This window comes from Colletes latitarsis, chromosome 14, assembly GCF_051014445.1.
Source record: "Colletes latitarsis isolate SP2378_abdomen chromosome 14, iyColLati1, whole genome shotgun sequence".
Lineage (NCBI taxonomy): Eukaryota > Metazoa > Arthropoda > Insecta > Hymenoptera > Colletidae > Colletes > Colletes latitarsis.
In genome coordinates this window covers 22,695,830-22,721,227 of record NC_135147.1, presented here as the reverse complement: position 1 = coordinate 22,721,227, position 25,398 = coordinate 22,695,830, and the positions used below count along the sequence as shown (strand labels likewise).

Here is a 25,398-nt window from a genome sequence, read left to right as displayed (position 1 = left end):
TTATTCCGACGAAAATAGTTTGTTAATTTCAAAGAGTCGTAAGGAGCGTACAAAGGAATCGTAAAGCCGTTTTCGACGAGAAACTTATATATCGAAATCGCGTCGATCGCCGGTTTAATCGATCATCGAATCAATTTGTCAAAATCACCTGAGCCGCGGGAGAAAAGGAATGAGACCAGCATCGCGTTGATTAAGTGGTTTTAAATGAAAGTTTGACGGGTCTCGGCGCGAAGAGTAATGCCGGATCGATTGGAGTTAAAGAGTAGAAAGAGAGAAGACGCCCCCGATAAAGAAACAAAAGTTGTTTCAGTGGGCCACGCCGTAAACGATAGGCATCGTCGAGAGTCCCGCGGTTCAAAGTTCACGCAGGCTGCGGCTGACATTTAACGAACGGAATTAAATAATGATATAAATCATTTTATTAAAGACCGTCGAACCGTTCCACGGGGAAATTGTAGTGTTCAAAGGTTAAGGACGACCACGACGTAGCATAAATTCATCCACCCTTTATCCTCGATCAGAAATTATATTTCCTTAAGCGATTGCAAAGGACTGAGAAAACAATGGATGGACCTTTCGATTTAACGAAATTCTGCGATGTTATTATGCATCTGGATTGTATCTATTTAAGGCTGGTGATGAATTAAAATTGGTGAGAGATCCCTAAATCCCTAAGCTTTCAGATTACGTAGAAAATAGAAATTTATTTTGTCGTTCGGAGTAGGCCTTTTTTAAACCTGAAAAAAGTGAAGATACCGATAAATGAAAATACGAAGCGATCCGGAGGACAGGACTACCAGATTCGATTCATTGATTCGAGTATGCGTGCAGATGCGAATAATTGAAGCCCGCGTCACGCGTCGATGGCTCGACGCCTCTTGATAGACTGTCAAGCTGTTCGATCTATTAAAGCAAATCGCATAAATCACCCACTGTTACACGGCAATTAATCAAGTTCTAGTACGGATTCGATTCACGGTTGCGATCCGATGGTTTGATTTTCGGCAGAAACGGAGGAACCATTGCCAGTCATGGACCATTCTAGCCATGGACCTGCGAACATCAAACTATAACAAAACGATCTATTATTTAATCCTTCCGTGCACTCCGTATCGTTTTCCATACTCAAACGTTTCATTTATACCGCTGTTATAATAAATCATTAAAGTTGGACTTTTACCTGTATTCGACGCGAATTAGGATTCTTTTAATTAAACGTTCTTTCTACCATTACCCGTTGCATTTGTAACAAAAGAAACCGATGTGCATTGAGAAGAAGAGAAATAACGTTCGCTGCGTCTAGATCCGGGCACGGTAGAATTAAATGCAGACAAAGAGAACTCGTTTCACCGGCTAATTATTTTTCATGGAATTTTTATGACGTTTATTATCGCCATGTTTCATAGACTCACCTGGATGTTGCAGGAAAAATATCGCCTCGATGCACCGGTACACTTGTTGTAGCCACTGTCGCTGCAACAATAAAACGTTTTTACAGAGTTTCCACCGGGATCCATTTAAGCGGGGTTAGAGAGACAAAGACAATGAAACTTGGTCTTTACGAGGAAAATGGATAATCCCAACTTGGGGATCTTAAGATCAAAATGCTCAAGTTTCAAATAAAATTTTCTATTTTTTATACTTTGCGATATTAAAACTTGCAATTGTCTGAATAATCGCCTTCTTCGTGGAAATTCGCCCCCAAATTGATTTACTTGAGCGACACGAGCGTACGAATAAACGAATGGCGCCTTCCCCGCTCACGTCAGTATTTCTCGATCGATTCTAATCTCGATCGCTTGGCGTCAGATCCGACATCGAGCGTCGAAACGCGACCGTTCGTATCTCTAATCGGGAATTCACACTCCGTTAAATCGCGCATCGGGCGTGCTTCCTCGTTAACGGGCTTCTTTCGAGGAAACTCGAAGGAAGAGCAGAGCAACGAATTTTTTTTCGCCCCGTAAACCACCAACAGCTCGCTCCGCGAAGGAAAATCCCGAGGAAAAAGCGCGCTCCGCGCTCGGTTTCTCAATAATTCCCGCGCCCTTTCGGACAGATTACATTTACCCGTCCCCGTTGCAATGAAATGCGAAAATCTAACCCAACGAGTGCTACATATTGATGGAAAAATATTTCAAACGCTATATTTATTTTTTTAAATAGAATTTCGAGGTTCGAATAGGATCAAATCAGGTACTTTTCAGATTTGTGCGTTTTTATAAAGGGTGGGCGATAATCGATGGAGGAAGCGGCAATGTGGGCATTCCATGTGAAAAAGTGAACCGAAAATGTAGAATAAAATTTATTTGTAAGACCCTCGGTTTTCGAGAAAATCGATTTTAAAAATTCGCGAGGCACGCGTCTGACCATTGCTCGATGTTTCTACTTAGATTAGTGTTTTTAAGGGTTGATCGCGGTATGTTAGTATATTTTTCGTTGATCATACTGTTTTCTAGTCTACTGGAACTAGTTAACGGAAATAAAATTGTATCAACACGTAAAACACAATCGGAAGTAGAAATGGCGAGTATTGAACAGACACTTTAGGCAAATAATACTCGATCGTATACTTATTTCTTGCATTTCGTTGTTGAACGCTACTGTTCTAAAAACTCTGATGTAGAACTGTGTAAAGAATAGTTCAGGTTTCATAATACGTACAAAGATTACTAAAGTAAGTTATTTGCCTCCTTTTCGTTTCCGGCGTTAACATAATAATAACAGTGATTCGTTTGTTTTCGACGATACAGGGAATAAGTTAATTTCGTCGCAGCTCGAGACAGCATCCGTTAAAAGTACGATTTATGGAAGTAAAATTGCGAATAAATATCGGGTGTAGAAATTACACCTGTTTCATTAGACCGGTCACGACGCCATATTAGTCTAATAACAGGCTCGGGGGGGAATTAATTTCAGAGCCTCCGCGCGCGGATGTTGCGCTTCGATATCGTAAATTGAAAAGACCTGTAAACGCTGCACGATCAAAGCGCGTCTACGCGATCGAGCGTGTCTGACCTCCGATCCCGCACGCTGGATACCACGAAATTATTTCTCCCGTTAAATGCCTTCGTGGGCCGATTAGGCCGCTTTCTCGATCCGTGCAAACGTGTTATTAGCAACGGGGCACACTCTCGATTTCGCCTCCGATTCACTCCGATTTTCCTCCTTTCCCGCTTTACGCAGCCAACTCGCGATCGTTAAGAGATCTTTCCACCATAGGCATTAAAAAATCTTTCACTGGCTACGTATCGGAGAGCACGTGGAATATTTAGATTTCTGTGGATGAGTCAAATAATCCTACATGGAATTATTTTCTACAAATAAAATAGTAAACAGTCGATAGAGTGAAGTGTGACTCTCCGATAATAAAATAATTCTGGAATCTGGAAAGATTGTGAGGTTGCAATCATACCGCAGGGTTAATCGACCCTATCCGGTGGTCCCTTCGCAACTAGGACGCGTAAAAATTCCGCAAGATAGCGTACCGTGACAAAAAGCGCATAAGTAGTCGCGATTAATCTTGGCCCCGACCGTCAGATAAGAAGGATTTACCGCGATTCCGTGTTGGAAGTTCCGTCGTCCCGTCAAAAATCCCGCCAGCGGGGTCTTCGAAGCGTGGAAACCTCGTCGGAGGCGGTCGGATTGAATTTAAGGAAAGCCATCTTCGCCGGGAAATGACGGAATAAAAAATTAATTTTCCATTAGTCGAGCCTCGGGGCGTCTTCCGGGTCCTCGAGGTCACGGATTCCTCGTCGCGGCCCTACCCGGACCGTTTATGTTCTAATTAATATTAATACGCCCCGGAAAAAGTCTATGCATATATTCGCAGCCGAAAAATAATCGGAAATTGCGGGGAAAAATTAATTTTTTTGAGTATTAATCGCCTTCGATATTTACTTCACGCTCAACGATGTAGTAATTTATTGCGTTAATTCTAGATTAGTCAGATCCCATACTTAAAATTGCAAAACGCTTGAATATTATTTCTCAGTAATCCAGGTTGAATTTAACCCCTGGACTGGACTGGATGTCAAGTGTCACAATCATGAGGCTATTCGCTCATCACACGTTTTTACATTCACGAGATATTCGTAAAACAAAATTCTTTTTCGTGGCCATTCCTAGTATGAGGGAATTTAAACAAAATTAAATAATATACGTTTGAAAAATTACATTAAATCGAAGGGGTTAGAAATGTATGTTTTAATAAAAAGAATCAGCATCGAAGGCTCCCAAAAATATGAGAAAGTCACTGATGAAGGTCGATGGAAGGTGAGAACTTACTCTATGTCGAGACACTGTCTAGTCTGATGAGCGACGCCACCCCCGCAGGTCCTGGAGCAGGAGCTGGACGAGGACCAGGGTCCCCAGGTTCCACGGTCGGGCTCGTCCGTGTCGAGGACGAAGCTGCTGGGCTGATGGTTCTCCCCATGCTGTCGACGATGTCTCTCGTGCCTCAATTTTATATGATGCTGCAACAGGATCGGAGGAACGAATTTATAGCGATCCGTACGAAGCGGTAAGTGGTGTCTCGAAGGTTGTAACCGAGTCGCGAGGAGGATACTCCGTGGCGTGGGAATGCGAGAGAGGAAGGTTTCACGGTAAGTGGTCCCTTATTCACCTGAGGTCTACCTGCGCGGATTGCAATGGGAGCATGGGTGACCTTCGCGGGGAACAGCGTAGGCGTGATCCCCTTATCGGTCTGGTTCGATAAGGTATAGGCTTTTAGCCGTGATGAACGGCCCACCGCGACAGAACCCAAACGTGAATTACGTTATCGTCCGCAGCCGAGTATATTTTCGACGGCTTTACGGGGTAACGTTCGCGGAAGCGTGCCTACGATTCCCTGGAATTTCTGTGAATGCGTTCGCGCGAACGTTCTCACGTCATTGGGCCAATTTCCGCCATCGTTGCGTACAGGGTCTGTACAGGATTACTCACTTAAAGGATCACTCCAGCGCGAAACTTTTTCAGACTTGGAGAATTTTTTGCGAGTTAACTGTAACACCTTTCGCGGTGAAATTTGCAAGGTTCATTTATGCATGTTTCAGGGACAAAACAAAGTTCAAATTGCTGGTGGTCCATTTCTACACAACTCTTTATATGTACCTTACTGTTCGATAAAGTTTTATTATTATTGCGATGCAACTAAGAACGTATTTAATTTGTCGATTCCTGTGCAACCACGTTTCAATGTATCGAAATTTTATTTTCTATTAGAGAACAGGAGTCGGAATTGTTATCGTTAATCGTATAATAGTTCAGGCAGAGGGGAAGTCGCACCAAAGAAAATATTGCACCGGGAATGATAACCCCCCCTGGTCGGGTTGACCCAGAAAGGGGAACGTTCAGATTAATATCCAAGCAAATGGAGCGACAATCGTGCGATCTTGGGGAAATCTGCTCCCGCCCGCAGGTTTACCTCGCTTCCTCCGTCCTTAAACGAGAATCCATATAACATTTCAATGGTCGGCTCCTTCTGGCGTGGTTCCAAAGCAGTTTGCATCCGCCGGTTGTAAGGCACGAGCACGGTGCCCGAATAAAATTATCGGCCACTGGCTTTTTGTTCTTCGACCTAGCCAGATACCACTCTCGCCACCGTTTAACGATCGCTATCGGTTCCTACCAAGACGAGAACGTCGCGAGTGTCGCCTTTGGTTTGGCAAACACAATTATTTTGCGGCGTTTAGGCGGTGAAAGAAAAAATTTATCGATGATATCCATCGTTTAAAACAAAATTTAAATTTATATTTCATTGTATAAAATGTAGAATGTGGGCAATTAAAACAACTCTGAATTAACACGCTAAATTCATCCATGATTCCGACCAGACCACAGTTTCGTAAATGCAACACGCGTGTATAATTCAATTAGATTAATTAATGAATGGATTGACTGCATTCGATCATGCTATACTACGTGTAACCGATGCTTGATCAGTGACCCAATCTCTATAAATTCTGGTGCATGCTATTATGTTGCATCACAATTATCTGTCGTTTCTTATTCGAACGACAATATTAACAAAACCTATTCACAAAGGTAAATAATCATTCTTTTCTACCAACCCTGTTTGCCCTCAAAACCTTTGTCTTATTTTTTTAACTGTTTATATAAAAGTGATTTGATAATCCATTCACTCGAATATATTTCAAAGACTATAATTTTTATTTTTATAAATAAACGATACAAAGAGACTTTGTAATAATATATCAATGAAATACAGTTATTCTATACGAAACAGTGAACCGAAAAGATCCTACAAAATTTGTTCGTACGACGCTTTGTTTTCGAAGAAATCGATTTTGAAAATCCGTGGAGAACGCGTTGCGATTCAGTACGTCTGACCATATCTCGATATTTCTACTTACGTGGGTGTTTTTGAGCATTGATCGCGTTGTGGTATTGTATTATCATCTGTTATCGATCCCATTGTGTTCCAACTAGTTAAAATTCATCGAAACAAACAATGCAGTGTCAACGTCAACGCTCGTGTACACAATCGCGAGTAGAAATGACGAATAATAGTCAGCCGCGTTAAACAAGCTTCGACGTCAATTATCTGGAAAACAAAGACTCGTATGGAAAAACTTTATTCTATATTTTCGATTCATTTTCTCGTGTAGAATAATCGCCAATTACTGGGCAACCTGAATAACCGTTGTAGGTATCCAGATATTTAATTAAAGGAAGCAGAATAACATCCGATACAGTACCGGGACATTATTAACACAGTACTGATTCGTTTTTTATTAAATTTACCATTTAGCGATGCTGTTGAAAAATAATATTTATGATATGCCTGAGATCTACCACCATTCAACTATGTTTTTTTTTTTGCCACAATCAATTTGTAGTTCGAAAAAGAAAATAGTGTTTATGCCCTGGTTCACAAGACTCATGATTCTTTTAATTTCAATAGAGCAGAGTCTTACAATATGATAGCTAGATTGTTTTATAACTTTATTGAAGATCTCCTCTTAAATGATCTGAAGCATGTTTGATCGGAAAATAAAGGGGCGTTAACCCTTGTACTTTTCAAGCGTTGATCAACGATCCAAGGTATCGGTGGATCGAAAATGTTATTGGTCAAAGTCTGACCGAGGGAAAGGGGTATTTCGACATTATCGTGAAACTTGTGCCCAGCCTCGTATCCACTTGCCCCAGATTATTGGTCTTCGGAGGGAGTTGGAGTTGTTGGTAGCTGGCTGGAAACTTGTCCCGCGGGTCGAGTTAACCTCACGGGACAATTTGGAAAGTTTCCTGATCGAAGTGTATCTTCGGCCGATAAATAGCCGTGATAAATGAACCTGGAGGCTCGTTCATTTTTCATCGTCTATATTAAATTTCTTGTCGCGAGCCTGCTTCGAGTATTTACGACGCTCGATCGAGACGCGTCGCGAGCAATCCTTCCTCGATATCGCGAAAAGGGAACGGGTCAACCTGGAATTGGCTCGTTACTTTTGATAAATGCGTCGATTTTACAAAGGGACAGCGTGCAACTAGATACTGTTTATATATTAAAAATATGCTCGTTTGTTTTAAATTGTAGAAGTTACGAAACATTTAATTACTTGATACGATTAAATTCGATGTTATCGATTTTACCAAACGCGATGAGGTGCATTTTAAATTATTTTATTTTCGTTGACGACGCACGCGAAAAGCAAGACAACAGTATCGTTTTCCGATAAAGAACGAACAAACTTTCGTCGTCTTGTTCAGCCTCGGATAATTGTTCTCAGAATTGTTCCGTGTATCGAGAAAACCAATTTAAACTTCAACCGTGTATTGACGACTACTTTACATTCGAGTAATTAATGGATCCAAGGAAAAATAGTCGAACGACGGTTTGTTTCGCCGCGGAGTCGCGTGATATTTAATCGAGGCGGATTTATTGCGTTTCCATTGATTATGCCACGTGGAACTCATCGGATTAACAAGTTACAGCATCGTGACGCCAGACGCATTAAATCATGTCCCTTACGTTCCAACTTTGATGGGATCGGGAAACGAGATTCTCGTAGAGTTACTTAATGTACTAGCCGTGTTTGAATAAATCTCGCAGAGCGTTACGTTGCTTCGAGCTCGGAACGACGGAAATGTAAAAAATTTATAGAATTTACGTCTTAAAAAATTTAAAGCCTCCAGTCGTTACTGCGCATCAACTGATTTAAACTGTTCAGAATTTGCTAAAACACTGTTTACAAATTTAAATCTATAATTTTCGTCGACTGCAGACTGTGATCTTGAAATATTTATCAAAATAAAAACTATTTGTGAGACCTATATATTTCTTAAATTATACTTGTTCGCGTTTATATAATTTTATACTTCCTTTTCGAACCGATTCCTACAATCGTGTTGTCGGAACGCGTTTACGTTAAAACACATTTTAATGACGCCCCAAACAATACGATATTTTTCTGGTACGCGTTAAAGGTATCCCTGCATTTAGAATATTTTTAGTCGCGTGGATTCCGCGCACGTACGTATGCGTTCCCTGAAATTTAAATATCCAATCCGTTTATGCACGTTCCACACACAGACGCTGCTAGGAACATCAATTACGTTATACTTCAAACAGTCCTCGTTCCATATACGCGGGACGTCCATCAAGAGACGATCGCGATATTTTAAAACAGCCTCCGCAGAAAAAAATCTTGGAACGCGAGTGTCCCCGTCAAAAAGAGGAATTTAATTCTGCGGAACGGTCTGGCAGCGTGATTTGCATCAGGACGCGCGCCACAGATGCAATTACATACAGTCCGTCTCGTACGTATTCCTGCCTGCGACATTGCCCAAAAAGAATCTACTCGAATCAAGCGCGCCGCGATTCAGGGTTTCGCTACAAATCTTTTGCTTCCATTGTGCGTACGTAAACTAAATTTATTCAAACTTTGGTAAAACCTGAGTAAATATTGCCAAGTGCATACCAATTCTTCGCCATGTTATACAAAATAAGGACACGCCAAAGTGACAGAGTGACAAAATATTTTTAATCGATAGGTGTATAAAAGAGGGTGCTAAAAATCGCCTCGATCTTTATATTCCTTAACAAATGTCCTATTTAAAATTTCTAAGGGGTGGAACATTGTTCCTTTTGCATATTTTCATCAGCAGCCCTGTCTCGAGCTTTTCTAGACCCGTCACCGAGTATCTAGAGCCCATCGGATAATTAAAATTCTAAAAGTAGCCAGGTTTATTAAGTTTGGAAACCGTCGAGCTTCAAAGGAACGGTTTTTCTCTTAGAGTCGATGGGTTCCTCCACGGTGGGTGACGAAAAAATCAAGGCGAGCCACACGCACACATACACGGCCGTAAATAAGTTTCGGTCCTCGCACGGTACAGCTGCGCGTACGTGGATTTTTGTCGAGCGTGGGAGAGAGCGCAGCTGCGCCCGCGGCGCGTTTCCGTGCGAGGGAAGCGCGCTCCGAGGCTTTTCTTTCTCGACGAGCATCTGCGCGGCCACGACGTGTCGCGTGGACCGTAATGTGAGAATATACGACGATAATAATGGCACGTCCGCGACGTGGGTGACTATAAAACCTTCTGAGCGCGATTCGCCGTCGCAAAACACCTCTCTGAGAGGTCCGCGCGCCGGGAAACAGATTAAACGCTCAGTGACGCTTCCACGAACGCTGAGCGAACGTAATTTATGCCACGAAGAATCTTACACGCTGCTTTTTTTATCGCGAAACTTGCGTCTGAACATTGCGTAACGCGAAGTACTCCGGGAGCTTTTACCAGCTGATTGTTTTCAGTAGATTATATTATCCCCATCGGAGCTTTGGTTCGTAACAATGCAAAGGAACTTTGTTTTTTTTGTGGATTTCTTCCCATTTATTTTTACCAAATGATACAGTATCATAGTGTTGATTACACTGTGATACTTCTATTTACGAAGTCGGTTTTCTTTTTGTTATTGTTAAGTAATGCCTAATTACAATACCGATAGGGAGCTTTAATAATAATGTAAACACAATACATGGAGCGTTACATATCCTGTACTGCACGTGGTTCAATGATGCTACCCTTCAGTAATCGGATGGAGACCAAGTATGTATTCAATTGCAAATTCTTAAACACCACCAATGTATAAAAATAAGGACTCGTTCAATTCACAAGAAACAAGATTTGTTCATTTACAGTGTACCAAGTGGGAGTAACTGTACATAGTCAACAATTGTTTTACGCCAAGCTTGCTATTTACCAAAGCATTTTGGTGAAAATTCGGATCATATTTAGTCATCCATGATATTATTCTTTGCTTTAAAATTCCTGTGCTTGAAAGACCCCGAGTGGGCGGAGAACGTTAGCCCGAAATCGTGTTCAACGACTTCGGCGATCCATCAAAGACTAACTTCGGTTTTTCCAAGCGACGAAGAAAGGGAATCTCAAGCAGTGCAGATTCCCCGAAGTCGAACGACGACGTGAAGTCATAAACCCAAGAATTCCGAATGAGTCACGCGAAAGTTAATGGCGAGCTGCTATAAAGGGATGGTCCGAAATAAAAATTGGGTCTCCGATGCGATTCTCACAGCAATACAGACGCTATTGCGGCCCAGTCCGCGATAAATCAACTAATTAAACGGGATCCTTAAGCGGTGACTAACCGTCGCGTGTACGACGGCCTCCGCGTATAAACCAAGGCAGCTGTGCAACAAGGTTTACATCATCGGGCGACACGCACGCGAAACGATCGACTTCTCTGCGCCAGACTGGCAGACGAGCTGGCGGCTAATTGTAAAGCAACGGTTTTCCATGTCACGGGGCTGACTTGTCTGGTGTAATTGCACCGACTACCGGGTCCCCCGGCGCCTTTTCGCCTTAATTGCTGAGTAACAGACTCGGGCTTAACCCAATTCTCGCGCCCCGTATTAACGCCCCAGTCGGACTTTATTTAAAGAACACCGTTAATGATCCGCGAACGTCCGTGACGCGTACATTTATTTCGGTCTATTATACGCCCCTGTTTAGAATTACTCGATGCTCTAAACGCCGTGGAATTATTTAAGATTATTCTTCCCGAAATTTCCCGAGAATATAAATTACTGAAACATCAGGCCACAACTTTTAAATATACTTTAGCATGGTAAAAATATTTACAAGAAAATTCTTCGTAGCTTAACGAGTGGAGAATTAATATCTAAACCACCCCAAAGCAGACTATTTATTCGATAAAATTTCTTGGTCATTTAGAAAATAAAAACGTAGGAAGATTCGTTGTGTGTAGTTACAGATATTCGCGCGAAAATGGTACAAGATGATGAGCTGGTAGTCATTCGTCCTCGTTTAGCGCCATTCAATCTTCGTGGACGACATGGCGTTAAGAAACCATTAGCATTTAAAAGAAATTGAAAAATTACAGAGTCCAGTAAAAGTTGCAAAGTCACAAAGTGCTAGTAATCAGAGCTAAGGAGACTGTATAGACTGGATATTCACACTAATAGACAGAGTCACAAATCAGTCAATGGTTCGCGCATTGCAAAATAGTCAGAATTATTCTACCAAATGGGCCTAAGGATTAAGAAAGAATCGGGAGCTATAATTAAATTTAACGTTCCAAAATAATTATCCCAATAAATTTCGAGATCCCCGAATGCGAAGCTCGTAATTCTCGTTTTGCTTGTGCTAGGTTCTAATTGCCCGACGCCAAAGTTCGCGCGCCCGAGCCGCGCCAATGATCATTTCCCTTTATCAGCGATATAAAGCCACGCTTTTAAGAATTTACCGTCGCGCTACTTTTTACTACGCAAAGTTTCCGTAGGAGAATTAAGCCACTGAAGGATTTTGGCACCGTTCGCAGGGAGCAAATTGTTTTACGGCTTCTAACCGTGCCCATTCTGAGCATCCATTTAGGAACGCGTGAATACTGTGCCACAATTACGCGAATTATGTCAAAGAATGCGTTTAACCTCAGCAAGCGTTTCACGGTATGCGAGCCGGGCTCCATTAGAGCGACGATCATTCAACCTCCTCCGACATCAAAGCGAAGACCTTACAATTGCAAGGGTTTACGACGTTTTACGGGCAGCCAGCTAATTTATGCTAATACGAAGTGGTTACGCGTCGGGAAAGTGCAATGTCCGCACCTTTGCGGTGTGACACGTCCAGACGCACGATGTACAGGGTGTGCGGCTACCTCTGGGGAAAAATTTTAATGGGAGTTGCCAAAAGCAAGTCAAAATAAGACGAAAATCAAGAATACCAATTCGTTGATCGAGGTTTCGTTAAAATGTTATTAACGTTTAAAGATCCGCCTGCTGTTACAATAGTTCTCATTCACAAATCTGTAGGGCTGTCGATACGTCACTAAGTAGAGTTTCTCATGCTGAGTGAGAACCACTATCACGCGCACGCAGTCTCTCTTTCAAGAAAAAAATTCTTACATAAACTCGTATACAAAATTTTACAAAAATTCAGTTGCTTGTGACACGCATATTTAAATTGGGAAACATCGAAAATTAATGCTGCAATTTTAGCGAGTAAATTATCGTATTTTCGTTTAAGTTCACTAAACGAATGGAGATGAAATCTTTCTAAATGGCACGAGATCGATACGTGAAAGAGTTAGTCTCGATAGACGGAAAATTATCTCTTCGAGAAATAATTCGCTCGCTCGCGAACCCCAATTACTGAAAACACACGTGTCCATTAGCCTTTAAAATCTTGGCATTGCGAAGCATCCGGTCGGCGAAGCGAGAAAAGGATCACGAAGGATCGAAGCACGCGAATCTCGACCTATGTCGATCGCGAGCCAGCGGCGATTCGTTTCCATGATCGATCCCGCAGTCGATTAGCCGTGGCATTGGCTCCGCGGCGTTGCATGTCTGCCGTAGTGAGATATGAAACGTAACCTGTTAACAGTGAAACATAATCCAATATCCTGGAGGCAACGATCCGCAGGAGAGGCTTTCTGCGCCCGATCGAATAACTCTGCCGAGTCACCGCTTCCCCGTCCGAGATTAACATAATCTCGATGACAGTGAATTAAACTGGTCGATCGTGTACCACCTACCTGTCGGACTCGATAAAACGGTTGCTGGTGTATAGTAATCGCGTTATCCTGCCCGGTTCTTTTTTCTTCCTGGATGCACCAGAGAATGGGCGAAACTTTTATTCCGACAATAATATCGAATAACGAATTTCTGTCCTGCATACTCCTTAATTATTCCGTAGATCGCGTCTATGTTTTACAAGTTGAATCTATGAAAAATATATAGAAAAATATTTATAGACGTTGACCTGGAGTAGATTTGCTGGAGGTCGATTAAAAAGGTTTGTAAACCTATGAATTTTTGGTTGTATCTGTACGTCCTCGAAATTCGATTGACCAAATTTGGAGCTCTCTGTACAGGTGGCGAGGGGGTTGGGTGTTTCAGGAATTGACCACTGTTATCTATCTCCGCCAGAGCAACTGTCACAGCGAGGGAGATACGATTAAATACTATTTATTACTAATGGAGTGATCGCCCTTGCAAGAGATTCCAATTAGCGAGGACAATTATGCGAGAGTTAGACAATGGGAAGCCTCTATAATTTGCGAGCTATTGCCGTGTATCTTTATTGTATTGTACGTTCTATCTCTGTGCCTTTATCGGTCTATTTCAACGTTCCTATTTTCCACTGGAAAACTGTCGATACCCAATTAGTTAGTCCACGTTATTCCACGATAAAACGTTTACTCCTCTAATCAACAGCAAAGTGAAAAACCTTACGCGTATACTATTTCCGCCGAAATTTCCGTCGCGTCACGTTGCGGCTCTTCTTCTATCCGACGCATAATTAAAAGTTGCTCTCGTTGTTTTTACCAAGTTACACAAACCGTCCGTACCGCGGAGACACAAAGGAGCATCCGAATGCGCGGTGAAAACGCGAGCAAATTAACGTTTGCCGAGTCTAAAGAGAATCCACGGACCAAGGGAATAGAACGCGTAATTACGCGAAGCACTTGTACCAACTTTTCGAACTGCTACTTCATCCACGGCGACGCTTTAAAAGCTCGTTTTAATAACGACGGAAGAATGCTCGAAAATTAGCGGAAACTACCGTGAACGCCGCGATATAAGTAACGATCCCACTCAGGGCCGTACGTAGACGTTTCAGCACCCAAACTTCAAAAGTTTTCTTCTTCGATTCGTTTTAATTGTAACTTTTTATCTATGCAAAGTACACATTCCTTTTATTAAGATTTTGTATAGAGAAAAATTTGTCGTGTGAGCTCCTATTAGTCTTAATCCAGCAATTGCATCGACGACGTTGCACGTTTCTCGCGAGAAAAAATCGGCCCGTTGCACCGATGAAAGATGTACTCTCCATTAAGTAACCCATAAAACCTTTTCACGTTCGTTTTACGAGCTGGGCGTTGCGTGAGAGGACAGGAGAGAAGACGCTCGTAAAAGAAGTTCAATTACTTCATCCCTAATCCGTCGCGCTTAATAGGCAGACCTAAGCTCCTAGCGAATACCACGAACGGTACCTACTTTCAACCGTAAAACAGAGATCGCGTAATCATTTTCTATGATCTGTTCGAAGACATTACGAGCTGTCCACTGGGTACACTGTCGAGCAAACTGAAAAGACTAGTTACGATCTCACCTGGACGCATTCAAATATTATTAAAAAACCGTCAAAGCTTCAAAGTTTCGTAATTTTGTTAATATTTCAAATTTTAGCGACAGAAATTAGAACTTGAACTTGATTAGAGGAGTTGACGAATTGTATGAACTTCGAAACTTTCCTTCAATGTGAACGATGAACTATTCAATAAATTCCGCTTCGTTCGCGCAAGTTTTCAAACAATTTCAAAAAAATTCATCGTGGAAGGTCGAGGTATTCGATTAATTTCTTTCCGCAATTTTAAACGAATTTTACCGCCCCAACGAACGAACGTCGCGAGTGAACGCGCGCGTATTCGACGTCTATTATGCAAATAAAAATTTCGCTTGTCTACCCGTGACAATTTGAGCCGGCTCGTCAGACGACGATGGAACGCGCGATAATTCACCGACGTGTCAGAGGCATTCGCGCTGGCGAACGTTATCGACGATCTGGCGGACGAAATCGTCGTAGCAATTTGCACGGTCCCGAGCGTTTGTCGCCGCGAACAGCCAGCCTGACCGGAATGTATACACGACGATTATTAAGAGAAAGGCGTGGCGAATATTCACGGTTCATCGACTGACCCCTACGCGTCGAGATCCACTTCCCCGAAGCATTTAATTAACCCTTCGCCACGCAATCTCGCGGAACGACTGCCACGATCGCCAAATTCCATACCCTCCTTTTCTCCTGACCGGTTCACGGTAAACACAAAGTGCTCGTTCGCTGGCGAACCACCACCAAATTACACCCAATGAAAGTTCGACTACAGAAATATCCTGTTTCGCAAACGCAGCCTGCTTTCGTCGATTGCTTTACACGCTCGGGACTTTCAGCGTTTATCGAGTGGCTGTCCACAAAGCATTCTTCTGTCAAAACACTTATATATTGCAAATACGATGCTGTGAATGATAATAAACTCGATCCAAATTTATAAACATTCACAAAACTTGTTGTTGGTTATTACTTTATTTCTGGAGGTGCGAATGGTTGGTTATGAATACAATGTATAATGAACACTATTCTGTATTTAGATGTAATCTGTACAAAGCTAAGGATAAGACCAACTCATACGGTGTGTAATGACCTGTCACGATGTACTAATTATGTACGAAGGATGGCGTTTGCTGCTTCCTTGTTTCAATACTTGTTATTGGACTGTGACTATATTTTGAAGAAGATATCCGCCATTTTCTCCAGAGTTCCGGCTCAGGTAATTAAACTTCCATCGTCGATTAATTTAACGAAAAATTGTTATTGAAACTTTATCGCGTTGAGGATCTTCGAACTGACAAAAGATGTCCAATGATACGCGTGAATCCCTCCATCGATTCTTATTACTCTCCTATTATTCACGATTGTACATCCTCGGGATGCAGTGACTCGATGCATTCGAAGCCCCCCTTTTTCTCGTACTTCTTGTGTAACACGAATTCACGATGTACATGATTAATGATCTTTTTACCGCAAGAAGTTATCGCGTCGCGGAGACGTTGCAGGTAGAAAACCATTCTTAGTTATCTGACCACTGGTGACGCCATTATTGGACCTTGAATAGGTTAAACTACATCAGGTTGCATGAATGCGTAAAGTTATCGATCACTCGGGTAATTTTGCTTAACGAAAACACTCACCAAACAACATATCGAGATACCTATGCAAAAGCTAACTATTTGATTACATATACACAGAATTTGAATGCAAACAGAATTGAGTTCTAAGACTCTCTCCTCTTTCACCTACGAATCTCGCGTTGTAGGAGTCCCTTCTAAACTTTAACCAGCGATGCACCGAATGCAAATTATACTAATTGCTGACTCGAGTCGTCCTTTCGCGGGAATTTACGGTTCCCGAGTTTCGTACGTGTTCGATGTCTGATGTACTGACATATTTGTGTGTATCGGTGTATGAGGAAAGTGCATCGCAATAGTAACGACGCGCAAGGCACACTTTCTCCGGGTTTAAAAGGTTTCTAATCATCGAGCTTAACGCTCAATTTCCAATCGATCGAGGGATCATTTGCATTTCGCTTGGCATCCTGGCGAACGACGAGTGCCAGACCACCAGGAGCTACGTTCCCGAGATTGGCGCGAGCATTTCCAAGATTTCTCCGCCGTCCCTAACGGCCACTTAACTCAGATTAGCCACGCAGACTGGTAGGGGGGGGGGGGGGGGGGGGTCGTTGATGATGGTAAAAAGCAGCAATAAGTCAAGACTCTCTCTCCATCCCGTCTCGCTGTGTCTCATCCCCTTTTGCTCCCTCCGATCGCTTATTCTGATAATCTCGTTCCCGAGATATCCCGACGATATCTACGTTTTCCGCGATAAAAATTCTCGCGGATAACCCCGGTGGATTTATGAACGTAATTTCCCGGCTTCGGGTTAAAATATCGCGGTACGCGACGAGCCAATCGCGCCGAAACCGATACTACTTCGAAATTTGAAACGGAAAGCCAATATTTCGTGTATTCCTTCGTGTCCCGTAACGTCGTAATATTCTTTCCATCCCCTTTTTTCAGAACTAGCTTGCGAACTAACCGGTAGTTTCAATATAATTTCAATTTCTTCCTATTAATCCTCAAGAAGGTAAGTTAAAATATTCTAAATCGTTAAGAACGATCGAGATATTTTTCCTCGTACCGGAAGCAACGTGTAAAAATTCGAAACAGCGAGACAAAGTCGTTCCCCGTCCGTGGAGTTCATCAAATGGCCGCGCGTTTCAGGACCAAAAGCGCGCATAAAGGTGGCCGGTAACACGATCCTGAGTTATTTCTCCCGTAAGTTATTTCCCGTGTAAGACGGATGCAATGTGTAGGTACACACACGAAACGACGCGGAGGAACAACGGCAGCAGCAGGCGCGAGCATACGACGAGATTACCGAGGACCGTTTCGCTCCTCGTCCCTTATCCTTCGCAGCCTGGTCGTCTATTTTCTCGTTTCTCCTGGATCCTGCCGCGAAACTCTCCTCTTCGAGAAACAAACGACGGCCGCGGGCTTTCATTTCGCGCGCGAATTCGTGGCACAACGAGGCGGCTGATCGCCCGGGCTTTTATTTCTTCCCTTATTTTCTCCCGCCTGCTCGTTCGTCAAAGCTGTTCCGTTCAGGATTGCACGCGACTGCTCGGAATAAGCAGTTTGGACTTTGATTATTGCGTGCAATATGCCGCGACCGCTATCCGACAGACTCTTTTATTCGAAGACGGCCTCAGATTGGCACAAATGGCGCCTAGACTCTTGGAAATACATCACGCGCTCTTCTCAGACGGTAAACATGCTGTAAAAGACAAGGATAATTCTACGATTTAATGACTTTCGAGAAATCAATTGTGGTAGGTTCAAAAAGTACTACGTTTGGTTGCCTTGAAATAAAATAAAAGCGAGCAAGGAGCTTCGAGGAACCTCCATCTTTCGGATGGATTCCCCGGACTGCGCAAACAGCATGAGCGAGGGACGTGCGCGACTAGCGTGCGCGATGGGCGTAATCACTCAAAGTGTAGAAGTCGTGTTTACGAGCGGCGTTTCTCGCTTCTTTCTTGCCCAAGGCGAAAACGGAATGAAACGAGACCTCCTCGGAGGGACTGAAAGGGTCCGTGGATCGGTTCGAGGCAGACGAAGCGTCGATACTCTTTCTCGCTTGATCTTTCGGGCTTCTGATGCTCCGTCCATCGCGTGATAGATGTGCGTGACTCTTGAGCGAAAAAGGGGACCGCACACTTTATTCTTCGATACATATTATAGATGATTTAACGCAACACGCTTCCTCTCGTTGACTACCGATCGCTGACGGGCAGAGAGGACAAGAATTTTAATTAGCTATTACGATAAAAATTCTTATCTCGAGATTTGATTTTTGTCAGAATTGGTAATGATAACGCCTACGTGTCTTTTTAACGACTCCCGTGATTTTTAAATTAGTATTTGCGGCTAATGTGGCGCGTTTCGAAGCCATCTGCATAAATTGGACATTGTATGCTCTCGTAAAATTTGCAAAAAGGAGGTATATAGCTCGATCGAGGCTCGGCCCTTTGAAACTCAAGCCACCGTCGTCGCGATGGGGGCAATAAAGCCTAAAGGAATGCGGCTGAAGGTGTTCCGCCAGAGACCTTGTTTCAGGTTTATCGTCAGGATCCACAGACTTCCTTCGAACATACAGGGTGTTTCCACGTGTAAAAGGATGTGTAAAAATGCTAGAGAATGAATGCAATACTCACGTGTTTCGCGAAGGCGTCGCGCACGCTCAGCCCTATAATAAATAGAAGAAGCACCGACGACCTGCAACAGAACAAAATTATTCCTTAGTATTGTATGGATTTTCAGACGAAGTGTATAAACAGGAGTGTTCTTAAATTTAAATAAACTCGTACAATCTTTCCACGGATACGTGATACGTGAAATTGAGCACCTAAACTAGAGGGGAACGACGTTAATAAGATTCCAGAATGGAAGACGCGCAAACGTCTTGCGGATCGAAAGGATTAATTACAAAGTGCACCACCGAGTGTAACGCGATAAATCAAACACCAGCTCGCGGGCACGCGTGTCTCTCGTTGGAACTGGTCGCGGCTGCAGCATTGACCCAGACTTTGATTCTTGCGTCGATGTGGCTCGTTACGACGGGACAAGTTTCACCGCGAAGTTGTTCCGCAACTCGTTACGTCAGCGTGGGCAGACAGTTACGCGTTACGTGAACGGAACGCGTCGTTGTTTCCACCTGACGAAAGCGAGTCTCCTTCCGTCGCGTGTCCCCCCATTCGAGAAGAAACTGGAACGACCGCCAACGGGGCTAATAGAGTCCGATGCACTCCGATTTATGGAGACAGACGCGCCTCTCGCTTGGGGTCGTCGTTCCTACTGCGCTAAGATGACTTGTTGCCTAAACGCCTACTGTGCGGACCTGGAAAGATGACGACCAGCGAAAGGACTGTCGTTTATTATCCCTGCACCTGTTCGATCCTTATTCATCCACTTGGGGTTATTGTAACTCGAAGAAAAGATTATTGTATGTCAGTATGTTTTATTATGTTTACGCGCTTATCCTCTTAATACAAAACTACAAAACATCCCAAATTCCGTTCCTTAGTGATTTCATGGTTTGACTCACACCCGAATCTTGATCACTGACTCATTTTTAGAAGCTCTTTTCCTCCTTTTCCAACCCTACATATACAGGGTGTTCGGCCACCCCTGAGAAAAATTTTAATGGGGGATTCTAGAGGCCAAAATAAGACGAAAATCAAGAATACCAATTTGTTGATGAAGGCTTCGTTGAACAGTTATTAACGTTTGAAGTTCCGACCGTACTGAATTTTTTTCTCGAAAATGCGCAAGATTTCGGTGGTATGTCTATTCACCAAAAATGATTATAATTGACCCCTGCAACCAAAAATAATTTTTTTAGAACGATTTGAAATTTTTTAATTTTGTCGAAAAATGTCATACATTCCCGAATTTTTTTCTAGAAAATGGGTAGGATTTCGACGGTATGTCTACTCACCAAAAAGGATTGTAATTGACCCCCCTAGCTAAAAATAATTTTTCCAGAACGATTTGAAAAAATTTATTTTCACCGAAAAATTTAGGCACCTACCCCCTGTCGATTTTTCTTAAAAATTCGTTTTTCATTTTTGATAATTTTATTTGACGCCCTACAAAAAAGTTGTCTAATACTTATTTGTAGGTACCCATGAGCTCTACTTCAGAAAAAAGTTTCATTGAAATATATTCACAATTGTAGGAGTTACGGCTGTTTGAAAATTGGACCATTTTCATGGGGTTTTTCTCATTTTGCGGGGTCAAGGACCAACTTTTCGAATATTTTTGCGATCTGTCCATATTCTCCATCAAAATACGCGTAATATGCTTTTTTAAACATTAAAATCGTCCAATCCGTTCAGGAGTTATGACGTTTTAAAGATTCGCATGAAATTTCAGTGAAACATATCGACGCTATGGTCAGACATGAAATTTTCGGTAATGAATTTTTTTCTCGAAACTGAGTAGGATTTCGGGGGTATGTCTGTTGACCAAAAATGCTTGCAATTGACCCCTGCAACTAAAAATAATTTTTCCAAGACGATTCGAAAGCCTTTTTTTTACCCAAAATTTTCAGCACTTACTCGAATTTTTTTCTCGAAAGTGGGTAGGATTTCGGAAGTATGTGTATTCACCAAAAATGATTGTAATTAACCCTCACAACCGAAAATAATTTTTCCAGAACGATTTGAAATTTTTGAATTTAATTGCTAATAACTTTTTAACGAAGCCTCCATCATCAAATTGGTATTCTTGATTCTCGTCTTATTTTGGCCTCTAGAATCCTCTATTAAAATTTTTCCCCGGGGTGGCCGAGCACCCTGTATATCTCGCGCTTTCCCCTAAACGCAGCTTCTAATTTTTGGCAGTTTCACGAACACGTAAAGTTTAGTCCAAGACTACGAATAGCCAATTGTTTTTGTACGCCGTTAGTCCACACAATCTAGTATTCCGACTGTATTGAAGAGTGATCAAGAGGAATACAACACCATTTTAGAACTACCCTTTGAAGACTCTTTTATTCTAGGGAATTAAAATGGCCCCAGGAAGTTTAAACGATTTTATGACGTGATTTATTTGGGGGTTACGTGATTGCATTTCACGTATCGGAGTTCCAGTTGTTTTCACGTGACGAAAGTAATACTCCTTGAGTCGCGTGTTCCTCTCGCGAGGAAACTGGAACGACTGGCACCTGGGGTAATCGAGTCCGATGCACGCCGATTTATGGAGACCGGTGTACGCGCCTCACTCACGGTCGTTGTTCCCGGCTGTTGCAAGGGCGGCGATAAATTATTTCGCAGCCGCGGTTCGCCGAACGTTCCTCGCTATTTACATGCGAACGCGGTTCCGATAAATCTCCGCGGTGTTTCTGAAATTGTACGAATTAGCCGCGACGCCCGCTACTTTCGCGCCAGATTTATCGGGGAAAATTGTCGGGAGAAATTTCGCGCGTGCATGTGCACGAATATTCGTCGAATTAGTTTCACCCACCCCCCTCGTGGTGCGCGTCGTTTCGTTAATTGTTTGCGACCTGCGAACCTGTGGGAATTTGCAGCAATCGATCGTTTATTGCAAATATTGCTTTTAATCGCAAAATTAACTTCCACCATTGTGTTTGTTATTTACGTTACTTTAAAATCCCATTTCGTGAAGCTGTTCTCGATTTAAAAAATTTAAGACTGTCCTCTCGGTGGATTTAAATCAGGTATATTGGAAAATTGTTTGAATGGTTCGAGCACGCGTGCTTCCAATTATTCCCAAGCGAGTTTCTGTCGCTGCAACAAAAAGCTGGCCGTGTCTGGGAGCCAGCCGGTGCAATGGCAGTGCCGTTCGTTGAATTCTGAATGAACGTGTTTTTCTGCTGTATGGGACGCGCGGCGTTGTTGCGTAATTTCTTTGAGTGGGCGTCATTGAGATGTTTGGAACGTTGCCCGAGCGAGCCTGCGTTCGAGCGGCTGCTATCGGTACACGGAACATAATATTCCCGTGAAAAATGGCCCCCGGACGGTGCTATCGCCCGAGAACAATGCAAGGTGTCGCGCCATTTTAATGGCCGTCCAACAACAGCAACCTTGCCCGTCGAGTTCAAAAGGTCGTGAATCGCGTAACGCAGCTCCCTTTCATCGAATTTTCAAGCTATCAGACTTATTATTTATAAAAATTCTAAATTGTCAGGATTCGGAAAGAAGGTACTTTCCGCGATGAAATTTCGATCGATCGAAGACGAAAGTGCAAGGTTCCGCGATGACAATCGTCATAATTGGTCGCAGGTGTGAACTCTTAAGCGGGATACCTGCATAAAACATGACCGAGGACCGCGGTTATACGGGGGCGTTAATTGGAACGCAGTTTTCAGAGATCTAATTGCGTCCGCGAAATCCTCGGTGGCGGTTCTGCCCGCGCTAACCGGTTTCGCCGAAACACGGTTGGTTTATCGTCTTTCGCCCTTGACGACTGGGATGTCCGGTGGGTGCGATAATTGGTCCCTGGCGAATAATTTTAATTGGGTGGCGAACGAGAAATTGATGTTAAGTGGAATTAAATGACTCCTCGCGGCGGGATCATACGCTTCCGCGACGTTTGATTGTGAAATCACAATGACCGAGCGTGTGCTTGAGAATTTAATTATGTAAGGGCACCGGGTATTGTTCGATCCTCCATCTTTCACGTTTCGGTGGATCACGATAGACTTTCGTGCGACTAATTAACGAAGCAAAGTTCAATTTTATTAACATTCTCGAGCACGAGAATTTTTAAGAAGTATTCCAGTGAAAATCAGAGGACACCTGTGTCTCGAAACAGCTGTGATACAGATCGATAGTTTGGAACTTCGCGTTATCAAAGGATCGCTAACCAAGTTCGAAACGGAGTCCTCCGATTATACACTGTCGCGAGCCCAAACTTCCCATGAGTTAAGTTTACGCTTTGATAGGTATCGAGCCCGCGGCGATACGTATCATCTTTCATGATTTCGGATGATGGCTAAGCCCGTGAGCCAGCAGTTGCCAACTACGAAATTCACGATACATCGAACACGGTCCGGACTGGCATGAATATGTAAAGCGTCGAAGGCAAATGGATCTGCATCCAGAGCGGTTCTAACGAGGACCTCCTACGGTCGCGTTCGTTAAAGACAAGTTCTTCCGACTTGTACCCGCGTCAACCCTCTGTTTCGGGGTTGCAACAATTACGACGATCGTCTGGACCGCGGTTGCCAAACTTGGGATCACGTTTTATACCTAATCGAACGGAAATTCCACTAATATCAATTTGCCTTAACGACGACTCTGGTTCCCGGTAAATTGAAATTTTAGTATCTGAATTTATAGTACATAAGAAAAGGAAGAAAATTGAGGCGTTGCAAATGACATTAATTGCGTCATTAATCGCGTCTTCAAAATAAACGACGCCTAATGAATTGAACGTGCATTAGCGGTCGAGCAACGATAAATAAATAATAAATAGCCCCGGAACTAAACTACTTTGGTCGAACAAATCTTTGACCGAAAATACGAACAAAGTTGAACAATTTGATCGAGTTCTTTAATAACGTAGAGGCTAATAAATGGCTGTCGTGCAGCCGCGCGGAACAGCGTCGATGTATCAAAATGGAGGGCAGAAAAACTCGCGCGAACGTGAAAAACCAATGCCCGTTGGACAAACCGCGAGCCGACGCGGCATTATTAATAACCGATAAACCGGTTAAAACGTTATCAGACCGGCGTTATCTGCGCCCATGCACGAAGGCACGTGCAGTTTACCGGCTGCAATCAGATACGCGACCACTTTCGCATGTGCATACCGACGGGTTTTTGCAACTTTCGGTATTCTGCATATCGCCTTGCTACTAATGAGCCCCTTGTCCGCGACTGGGATGCACCTTCGTCGAAGATTGCATCGCGGCTTTTGCCTTTCGTTATCGAGATTCTATTCTATTCGGAGCGCGCGGTTTGCGGTTCGATCCGCAAGCCTGGGACCTTTCACGTGGGCGCGGAAACCGTGGAAATCGAAATGTCGACGCTCCGTTGGAACGACTAGCTCTCTGTTTCACAGCAAACGCGTCGTTCGAGCTTTGTGTTTCTACTGTGAGTGTCTAACGCGTGTTCCGGTTGAGCTTCGGGTGCGAGCTGGATTCGAATCTAAACGAATTCTTCCCTCGATTTCCGCCAATTCCTGAAATTCAAGAGTCCACAATTTCCGAGTAGACCAGAATTAGCTGAGAGAGGGATCACTGTATTTCTATGCTCGAAGATTTTAGTTTCGAGCTTTTTCAGAAATCTAAAATTCGAAAGGAGTAAATTTATTTAAAACGCTAAAGGAAACAGATTCGAGATGTAAATTACGAGCGAAGGATGTTTTTGTCCTTTTCGGGTGGTGATAAATTGAGAGGTAACTCGTGGCACGGGAGTGTCGGATTAAGAAATCGAGAGTCCGTTTAAAAAGCGAAATTCCGCTCGGTCGCCGCTCGAGCATCGGATTATACGATCTGCAACGCTGCTAATTCGTTAATCATAAATATTCAAGAGTCAATTACCATCGGTGCAAAGGGTCGTGCACTCTCGCCGGATCAATTAATTATCGATTTCCATTACGCAAGCGTAATGACCTATTAACAACGTGCGCTGCCGATCCTCCCTAGCGAACTCCCGATTTTAATATTGCGGTTTGCGCCCAGGCGGACCCTCGCGCGTAAACTTTGCGTCGCGGGGATCCCCCGTGAACTTGCCACGCGAATTATTAGCCGAATAGGGTCCGTACCGCTTAATCGGCAACGAAAAGCAATACTTCTTACTGAAACTGCTAATTCAAAAATAGATTTCTCTATAATATTTGCTTTAAAAATTCGTAGAAGACTAATGGACTCCTATGAAACTGTTCAATATTTCAAAATGGGTAAAAATCACGTTTGACTAGTTGTCCAATAATTTTATAAAATTTCGCCCAGTGGTATGGAATTGCTAGCTCCTAAATATCAACGTTAGATGGTAAAAAACGCAATTTGTTTAAGGCTTGACCCCACGCGAGCACGGTTCATCGGCAACTTAATCGTCCACGTTATAAACAACCCTTAATAATCGACGATTAACGTGTTGTTTTTTGAGAACGTGGCCAGGCTCGATCGATCGCGCGAACGTGGATATTATCGACCAGTCCGTGCACTCGAGGATCTCTGGTGCATCCCGGTTGATGCACCGACGGTGCACCACCTTTCCGATGTAGCCGCGTCCCGGTACAATGGATAGGTGCGCCCTGTCGGCGG

The 25,398-nt window shown here is 43.2% G+C and overlaps 1 protein-coding gene across 4 annotated transcripts in view; it reads right to left on the bottom strand.

Moving 5' to 3' along the window:
• Ppn (proteoglycan-like sulfated glycoprotein papilin) overlaps positions 1-25,398 on the bottom strand; it is a 123,031-nt gene that overhangs the window by 28,932 nt on the left and 68,701 nt on the right. For all 4 annotated transcript variants that reach the window (XM_076782505.1, XM_076782504.1, XM_076782507.1 and 1 more), the window contains exons 2-4: positions 18,818-18,878; positions 4,285-4,472; positions 1,413-1,473 (exon numbers count right to left, since the gene is read on the bottom strand). In XM_076782505.1, coding sequence (XP_076638620.1) covers positions 1,413-1,473; positions 4,285-4,472; positions 18,818-18,878 — 310 coding nt within the window. The remainder of the gene's footprint in view (positions 1-1,412; positions 1,474-4,284; positions 4,473-18,817; positions 18,879-25,398) is intronic.